Here is a 10,299-nt window from a genome sequence, read left to right as displayed (position 1 = left end):
CATCACTCTCTCTTTAGTTCACTGGACGGCTCTTTTCCCGCCTTGACCATGGGACACTTATGGTACTCACACAACACACAATAAAATCACATCTCAATCTAGGTTATGAAAAAGTGAGTGAGACTTGTCATCAAGGATTAGGAAGTTGTTTTGTTACATGACGAGGATATTGGATCGTTAAGTGCCCAGAAAACGTTGTATTAAATCTTAAGTATATCTCTATAAAATTAAATAGGACTAAATATCACTGAATGTGAAACAGTTAAAATATAGTTGGGAATAAAAACATCATCGTATTATATTATGAAAAGCGCCACAAAACTTGGTGTCAAACCTCAAGGATTTTTTTATTACATAACATGTTAATATTAAAGTTTTTTATTCAGAGTTTAAAATTCTTAAAGTAAGCAAATATGTTTTGAATTCAAATGTCACAAAATGTAACTTAATGTACTTTAATGTTATAAAAAATATTTTTGTTAATGAGGCTTCCAAGAAAGTATCATCATCAGATGTTATTAAAAAGGTTTGGGTTACAGCCTTCGAGTGCAGAAAGGAAGTTGTGTTATTGTTGCTTGCAGTGTCCTTGACTCTTGCATTTCTGTTTTATAGGGGTCCTCGCTCCCCTGCTGTAGGCCAACCCCTTCTCACATTTCTCACGCTGTCAGAATGCACACACACACACACACACACACAGACACACACATACACACACATAGACACACGCGCGCACACACACACACACACACACACACACACACACACACACACACACACACACACACAGAATTGGGGCGAGAAGCAGCCTTAGCTTCAGGGATCTGTTACCTTGAGTCTCTGATGAGATTGTTGCCAGTTAATTATACCCTCGCTGCTCCATTTGCTGAAGTGTGTGTGTGTGTGTGTGTGTGTGTGTGTGTGTGTGTGTGTGTGTGTGTGTGTGTGTGTGTGTGTGTGTGTGTGTGTGTGTGTGTGTGTGTGTGTGTGGTGTCTCTGCAAAGTTTATAGGCTAGGCCTTCTACTAATACTCCACTAAATCCAAATCCTATAAAGTGTCCCACACAGAGACTTTATCTGAATCGTGTCACATATCATATTAGAAACCAACTCCTTCACCGTCTTAATTTATCTGTGGACACCAATATGTAAATGTAGGCCTTTGTCACAGATTTGTGACACCATCAAACAAATTATGGAAAAGGGAGAAAACTTGAGCACAGCCTGGGGACCTACATTCCAGCCAAAAGTCTGTCGGAAAACTAGGACAAAACTACGCGCAGCGCTCAATGCAATCTGGGCTTAATTGTCTGTTTGAGCAACATGTTCTGCAGGCTACATGTGATCCCTTTAGGAGCACAAAAAATAACTCAGGCAAAGTTGCAATAGAATGTAGATTTAGATTAGTTGTGTAAAACATTACGTGTATGCATGCACTGCGATAGTTTGGAACCTCTGATCTTATATATATATATATATATATATATATATATATATATATATATATATATATATATATATATATATATATATATATATATATATATATATATATATATATATATATATATATATATATATATATATATATATATATATATGTAGGATAAATTGAGATAAACAAATTGTAGAACAAGTGCATGACAGCATGATGAAACAGGAGCAACTAACAGCATCTTGGGCAAAAATATGAAGCGTCACCTCTTACTCGTACTTGATAAGGTGGGAAACAAACATGTTGCTCAAAATGTTAATGTTTAATAAGATTGATACTTGTGTTTTTGGGTTTTAAAACACTGTCATGATATGCAAAATGACAAAAAGGTGTAAAACTACTCAAAAACAGAACAATAGAAGCGGGCAATATAACTAGATAAATTCCTATAATTAAATAGCAATATCACATAACAATGTCTCAGAAATAATGCTATATTTTTCTCATACATTTGCTTTCTGCATATTTCCATTTCCACGCTCTGTCAATAATTACAAAATGGCAGTTTCACCCAGAATTTAGACTTTTTCTTTTAAAGCACCCACTTAAACTGTTGAACACCCTCTAAAAACAAATAGTGCTGTCAGCCCGGGTGCTGTGGTTAAGCAGCAGCCATGCTGTGACACCACCAGCTCCCTGAAGTTGATGGAGTACCTCTGGGATCAAAACCTGAACACCCTCCAAAAGATACTCGATAGCCAAGCTTCCAGTCAACATTAACACTTCGTTATGAGCACCCATAAAGAGTCATGTCAACAGCTGAGCGTGTGCAGCATCTCCTGCCCTCTGGACAGGGATAGGGGTACAGAGCCAGAGAGGGACTACGAGTGATCCCCGTTCTCAAAGGACCCAGCGCTGGTGAACTCAACAAACAAACGTGACCTGCTTTTCAAAGTCAGGGAGGATTTATTTTTAGAGATGGTGAGAGCAAAAATTGGAGCTGCGTCACAGAGCAAAGCGGCATGAAAAATCGGGATATTTTTGGCCCGGCAACAGGTCAGTAGGAAAAACAACATATCAATATAATCGACTTTGTGGACCAGGGAACTCTGCTTAATATTTACTATGTTTTCGTGTCCTCTGTGTCACTGGCATTGACCTAAATAATATATTGTGGTCAACAACCTGCAGTTCTGTGGGGGGGATGGGAGGGTAGCCAAATATAGGGTTGAAAAGAACAGATAGTGTAGACTTTAACATCCACGCAAAACACACAAGATAAAAAGGTAAAAGGAAACTCAGTAACTGGAAATTTGTTTTTCACGGATTCCCAAAAATTCTAGAAAATCCCTCAATCCTCAAACTGACTGACATTAACAAAATGCTTTTTTCTTCACTTTTTTAACAATGCATGGATGCATTTAATGCATAAACCTAAACTAAACATTTTCTTTCAATCTGGGCTATCAAGTGACACTCTGGACCCGTCTACATTATTAATATGGCCATAGAAAGGATAATCCATGTGAACTGAGGACCTGCTATGCAACCCTCTGGCCAACTTGAACTACGTACCGAACATTTAAAAGTATTGTATAGGGCTGAACATTTTGATTATTTTACTTATTGATGTATCGTTTGTCTTTTCGGTTTAAATTATTAAAACTACTAAATGGTAGAAATATGGCTAAATGTGTGTGAAAGTATCAAATTGTGAAAGTCAGAAAATCCAATCCAGACATTCAATTAACAACAAGAAAGTGATACAAGCGTTTAAATCCTCACATCTAACAGACAAAACAACCAGAGAAGTATTAGCATTTTAACCCATCATATTTAAAAAAAAAATAAAGCAGCTATTTTGTTTCTGCACCAGGGATGCGTGTCATTGTGTATTCAACTCACCTGCTAAAGTGTAATCCATGTCAAAGCCAAAGCATTTGATCTTCTCCATTGCCAAGCTTCTGTTGACAAACACTCTGCAGGAAACAAGTTGAGGTAAATGTTTTAGTTGCAAAATTCAACAACAAGATTAGCATTTATTCTGGCAGACTCAAAAGAAGCTGTGTCGCGGACTGAAAGGACCTACTATAACCCAGAAAATGGATAGTGTGAAAATGTACCAAAATAATGATACAACTCAATAAGAAACACAAGCACACGCACACACAGTTAGTTAATTTGATACAGACATCACAGTGCCATTATAATTGTATTATACATGTATGCACCAGATGTACTGTGTGTAGGGTTTGTAGTGAAAAACTAATTGACTTTGGGTATTAAAAAACTGTTTTAATCAAAAATATATCCAAGTCAGTCTGTCACTTTTCTGCTCATGACAAAAAGAAATGGTGAAATTCAATGTCACGGTGTCAAGTTGAGCACATCTGAACCCAACAAGGCGACATGTGGAGCATTATTTAATTATCTAGAATCCATTACAACAAATTTGTCGAAAAGATAGTTTTTAACATATGTTATAATTAAATAATGGTAACATGATAAAATACTTTCTTTTTCCACAAAGGGTGGTCATTTTGCGTCGCACGAATTCTAAAAGTAAAAGCAGCTTTTAAAAGAAAGATATCCCATTTAACTTTAGTCCTGCTGTTAAAGACAAGACTACTGCACGAGTTGCCAAGAGGCAGGTGTTAAAATGGAAGTGGCGTTTCTCATTGACTAAGAAATCTTGCTTAGGAGAAGCGAAATGAAAGAGATCACGGCAAAGATCATTGTTTGTGAAAATGAATTACTACATATCACAAGACTTAACAATGCATGGCCTTAAAATTTGTTTAGCATTTTACATCAACATAACAATTCAAAATATTAACTAACTACTTTTATATAATTACACAATTGCACAGCACTAAAATGGGAAACAAAAAAACAGAAGTTGTTGAGTAATCTAAAACCACACGTCTTGAGTCCAGTGTCTGCTAAAACCACAGGAAGTTTACAAAACTCTAAACCAGGGGATTGTGAAACCTGACAGATTCAACTCAAAGCGTGTCAATCTTCCAGGAAACGTGCATCAAAATGTGCTGACTCATAAGTCAATCAGGACACTGAGGTCCAGCGGCCACAGCGATAGACGGTGTTTACATAGCCTGGCTGACACATGCTGCTCTGACTGTTGGCACGGAGCTACACGTCTTATCTTCAGCATCTGTAAATGTTCCAGATATGTACACACTAGACAATATTTAATAATGTTGTAAATAAGATGTCAATTGTTTAAAAAGGGAAATAAAAAAAAACTAGATTACATCACTCTTGTCAAGCACGTTACTGTGATACGAAACAAATCGGCTCTGCAAAGCAACTCATCGTCTCATTAATCTGTGACCAATCTCAAAATCAGTTGTGAAATACCTGGCAGCAGATCCATAGTGAACAAGTTCCCATTTAGATGTTAGTCCGGCAGACGACTGACGATGCATTCTGTGCGAAATTAAACTTTCGTTTGACTCTCCGTTGGTGGGACCTGCTCCAGCTACACAGAGCAGCCACAAACAATGCCCCCCTCTCTTCTCTCTTCTCTTTCTCTCTCTCTCTCTTTGCTTTCTTGCCATTCAGACATTTTCTGACTTGTTGCAAAAATGATTGTGGCCTTTCTGCGTCATTCTCTGTTGTTGTGTGTCGTCAGTCAGGGTTGTTGTTGTGCAGCATGATGTTTGTGAGCCCTCAAAGACATCCAGAACAATCACAAGTCAGGAAGAACCAAGCTGCTGCCCCACAGCGACAGCTGCTCACCAGACTGAGATGTGCCTCCAAGTAAACACTCACAGGAGCACACTTTATTATAAAGGGATGGATTTTATGGGAATGATAACAGACAATATGAATACCTGATTGAGAATGTTATCATTGGCAAAACGTTTTAATGGCATTACTTTTTAACCAAACTTTGTATTCTTACTTTTTTTGTGTTATTCATATATTACATTTTCCAAAAGTTATTTACCAGTTGATCAAATTAATAAATATTCTTGCTTAAGTCTAAAACTTAAAATTCAGTTATATGATCCCCCCCAAAAAAAAACAAGGTTATATGAGACTTTAAACCCAAAACACTTGAATTTTGGGGACCCTTTTATATCAGGTCACAAGGTCCAAATCAAGAAAAAAACATGGTATAAATCCCCTCCCCCCCAAAAAATATGTTGGGTTTTAAATTAAACATAAAAATCAGGGCTACACTAATATATAATCCACATGTACAAGCTCTAAACATAACTCAAACAATAAATAGGATTAGGGGTTAGGGTGAGGGCTTAAAGGGCTACTCTAGTTTTTCAAATAGTAAAACTTGAATATTGACATAGGTAAATGTCATCAGTGGTATTTAAATTTCAACAATACGTAATCAATAGGGATTATTTATCAAGGCATTCAGTTCCTTACAAGATAATTAGTATGGCTTTATGCGGCTTGAAAAGACAGAATACGCCTCATTAAAAACAAATGCACGACTACTGTCAATATTTCTCTGTGCTAAGTGGGCAAACACTGTTTCCAGAGAGGGACTCCAATCTAAATCTCTTCTATTTTGTTGAGCTGTTGTCATTTCAGATATGACCTCTTGCTCAATGCATGTGGGGAGTGAGTAAAGGGCATTCATTAATCATAACGCCTCTCCTAAACTCACCCCTATTGACAATGGGTGGGGTGACTTGATTACCAGACTTTGGTCCTGCAGACAACACCATTGCCTCAAATATCCCACATGAACCACAACACAATCTCTTCACAACTTCTACTCCATCCGAGCGCAGCTGTGCGACCACCAGACAGATTTTTTCCGCTGCCCTCTAATCTCACGTAGACAGTGATTGGCGTCCCTGAGATAGAACGTTTAAGTCGTCAGGCCTCTGCTATGTGATACGCAGCTCGCTGTCCGGGTACATTGTTTTAGCTGAGCTCCTACTTTGAAGTAATGGTCTCCGTCCGTCTGCGAGATAAACACAATGTCCCCTTCATTGGCCTCTTACATCTTACAAGAATGGCTGAGCAGATCAAGCAGCCAGAACTTATGTAACAAGCATATTGTCTGAGAGAGCTCAACACCACCTTTGTACCTTTTGTTATCTTAGCATGTGAGTATCTGCAGGGCGTAGGGACATCACAGACCGGGGCTCTTGTTTCAGCACACACACACACACACACACACACACACACCCACACACACACACACACAGCTCACAGATGAGTGACAGCTTTGTCAACCCTGTGAGCGTTGCGTATTATATAATGGCATGAAAGAACAGCAGTACCCAGTGGACATGCATGTTTGAAGCCGAGTTAAACATTGAACCGCCACACATGTTTTATTACTAAATGCCTCCTACATGAGCCTTTCATCGGGGCGTTGTCAGTCAACAGGTACAGGAACAAGGAAGTCCATCTATGGAAATACGCTGCTATTGTGGGAGTTGTTCAAACAAGTCAGTGTCAAAATACAATAAATGTGGAGGGTATAAGTTTGCCTTCAAGCCAACTACAAGCTTCGTATTCATGCACTCACAGCCGTGACATTTTGCCATGAGGCCGAGAGGAATTTTGCACAAGAGTATGAAAAACACACCCAAAACACAATCGACAGCTTCTACAGTATGTGAACCAGCCAAACCTGCTTAAAGAATCAAGCTCACAAAGCTCGGTGGAATGACCTAGTAAAGCTTCTGCTCTACTTAATGACGAGTAATGTGGATAAAAGAAAACACGAAGCAATATGTTTCTAGATATATGTGAGGATTAGTTCTGTCTCAGTGAAAATAATTGGAAATGACATGGAAATGACATGACTTATATGTCGGTCTTTGAAGCCGGAGTTTGATGTTCAGCAGCTATTTTGTTATGAGTCTGAATAACAATAACAAATTAGAATTCCTGACGCTAGTGTAGTTTGTTTACATTTTGCATTTGTTGTATGGATTCGTATATTGTTGGAAAATATATGTTCCGGTTGTGACCAATTCACTTTTCAAGTGTGATCAACTTATGTGAACCAACTTTGTCATTATACATTTCTTCAAAGTGAAAATCTTTGGGTTAGTTATGATGTCGTTTCAGATGTTCAGAAATGCACCTTTGACCTCCACACGCGTTTCTTACCTATGGTATGGCTCTCTTCTGTATTTTTTCATTGACACGCCGTCCATGTTGGCGGGTAAGTCTGCGTAGTTCTGCAGTCTGTCGCTCCATGAAGTGGTCATCTTTAAAACCTTTCAATGTCTGGGGAGAAGCAGCACATGTGGAGAGGCTCAATTTAAAAATGGATGGTCAAACACAAACACAACCAAATACGATCACTTCAGAAGATGTTTACCACATACGAGTGAGTGAACTTTAGGGTTCTTTGCTACACAAATAGAAGAACAGATAAGCAAAACAAATCTTTTAAAACTGAAAAGAATCACCAACATTTGTTTTTGAGTTGACTTCTTGGGTCATTCTTTTCAAAAAGTCCCATTAGCCACATCCATTTAAAAATAGATGACGTTTTTAGAGATGGCTATAATTTTACATTATAATTTCATTTTGCGGAGAGGGGGCGGGGGTTGACAGTTGTGTTGATGTATTTTTATATATGTCTGCAATTTACTCAAAATGTCATGTAAAAAATACACAACCACAACACTATATCAGCATTACGTTTATTATAAAATTAAAATTGTCATTTATTTGCACATGAGAAGCTGAATATGATCCTTTGATTACTATTGTACACATCATTCTGGTTAAAGTACTGATTGACCTCATGTGCATCTCGCCTGGTAGGCAGCAAGCTTTACTTTCTGGAAAGGAGCAGCTTGAGTAGGAGGGATGATTGCACCCCCAGCTGTGACACATCATGACCACAAAGTTGCCCAAATTGTTCATGTCGACATCATCTGTTGTTGGTAGTTATTGGCTTTTGTTGGCTAAAAACATCAGAAGCCTCGTCACATACATCCTAGGGTTTGCCGTGCAGTTTTATTGCCTTTATCTTGATTGGTACTTTGCACACACTGCTGATGTCGGTTCTCAGGTGGCTCGTTCTTCAGGTGTGTCAAACATGAACTTGAACTCTTGTGCAATAGCATCGCCACCACCCAGTTGCGCCGAACGTTTTCAATCATTCAGATTTCGGCCACTTCATAGAGACAGCCATTTGGTTTTTGCGTGGCTAATGTATTTTAAAAAAAATAAAAATAAAATAAAAAAAATCAACCCATAAACGAGTATTTGTGCCAATTTTGGCTCTTATTTCCACTTGTGAAAATATGTTATACCCATGTATATGTATATTATATGCTTGCGTGCGTGTGTTCAACATTGAAAGATCTGAACAGTTCAATCATCATCCTTAAATAAGGGATGTGGTGCGCTCAAACTGCAAATAGAGGTCAGGATGGGTCACGAGGGAACATGCTCCAGTGGCAGTGCAACCAGCACAAACCCATCTCGTCTCACTCACAAGACTTAAACAAGGGCTCATTCACAAGAAGGCAATTTTACTCAAGTAACGTGACGATGTTAAAGCACCAGATATCAAGCAGACAGGCGGAGACCAAAGAGGACACACAACAATCCCTGGAAAGCCTTGTAAATTCCTGCCTTAGTGGAAAGCCTTGTAGGGTTTGGTTTCTCCCGGGCTGATACTTTATCGTGCTACACTCACAGGAGGAAGGTGAGGCAGAGGAGGTCAGCCTCCTCCTTCTCGGGGCCAGCGCCAATGCAAATGAGAGGCATGCTGAGGTGAGCGGTCCACAAACACTGCATTAGAGCATCAACACATTGTCATCAATGATGACGACTTCACAGCTTGGGAGGAGAGTGAACGAAAGATGTTTTTGAGGGGGAAGGTGGGGGGTGTAATCCTAAAGCATGTTTATTATGTTTTAGCTTTACAGTATGAACTGGGTCCTCTGGGCTCTGAAGGAGAGACAGATCCACAACTAAACACGACAGCCAACAACAGTGGAACAAAAAGGGGGCAACACACAACTTGTGACAGTCTTTGTTTCCTCAAAGTCGGTGTTGGGAGTCGACGTTCACCTCAAACAATGCTAACGTTACAAGTTAACGGACACACACTCTTTGAGATGCCATTTGTGTTGGAGCATCACCATCTCCGGGCTGTACAAACATGTCGGGCTGCTCGCAGAAGCCAGCAGTGACGGCTGAGAGGGATTAGCTTCGGCTAACTTGCTGTGAAAGTGTCATCACAAGCTAACATCAAAGAAAAGGTTACGAGCCGCGTCCCGCCGCTGGTTGCGGGACCGTAACCGCTAAGCTAACCGTCCTGGCTGACGTGTACCGAGAAGGACGAGCAGCAGTGGTCCGGGACGACGCTAACGCGTTAGCCTTTGATTCAACAAGCAAAAAGCAACAAAGTGTCGGGGGGCAGATTTGGCCGCGACTTGGCGTTACTGTACTCACCTCTGAGTTCCTGAATAAAACAACTGCACCGTCAGTTAGTCTGAGCATGCGCCGTGAGCGGAGCCGAAGTCGGAGATAAATCGTTGATGTGCGGTGTCTTTTTTCTGTCTTCACTGTAAAGCCAGGCAGCAGACGGGTATTCCTGCTGTCCTGCTCTTTGCTGTCTCTCTCTCTGCCTCTCTGTGCTAACAGCTGTTGTTATGAGACGTTCAGGGGGCGGTGTTTATCGGACTATCAAGAGGAGGCGGGACTCTGTGTCGTCTTGGCACAGAAACGTGACACCGCGGTCTCGCGTCCGTTATAGGTTGACTGCAACAAGGTGGATCTACCTTAATCTATTGATCTTGATGCACAAACTCATTTGCTTATAGTGGGCCTGCAGCATTGCAGAGAGGAGGTGCTTCGGTGCTTTGCTCAATGTGCAATTCTATTGCAAA

General features: G+C 39.9%; 1 protein-coding gene across 1 annotated transcript in view; it reads right to left on the bottom strand.

Annotated features, from left to right (window-relative positions):
* Window positions 1-10,006, bottom strand: part of nt5c2b (5'-nucleotidase, cytosolic IIb) — a gene marked incomplete at its 3' end in the record, with an annotated part of 20,205 nt that extends 10,199 nt beyond the window's left edge. The window contains exons 1-3 of the mRNA XM_079219181.1: window positions 9,863-10,006; window positions 7,553-7,672; window positions 3,338-3,411 (exon numbers count right to left, since the gene is read on the bottom strand). Of these exons, the coding sequence (XP_079075307.1) occupies window positions 3,338-3,411; window positions 7,553-7,653 (175 nt within the window). The 5' untranslated portion in view covers window positions 7,654-7,672; window positions 9,863-10,006. The remainder of the gene's footprint in view (window positions 1-3,337; window positions 3,412-7,552; window positions 7,673-9,862) is intronic.
* Between the last annotated feature and the right edge of the window lie 293 nt (window positions 10,007-10,299).

The sequence above is a fragment of the Taurulus bubalis genome (genome assembly GCF_910589615.1).
Source record: "Taurulus bubalis genome assembly, chromosome: 6".
NCBI classification, from domain to species: domain Eukaryota; kingdom Metazoa; phylum Chordata; class Actinopteri; order Perciformes; family Cottidae; genus Taurulus; species Taurulus bubalis.
The sequence above is the reverse complement of the archived record's forward strand: the minus strand, read 5'-3'. Positions and strand labels throughout refer to the sequence as shown.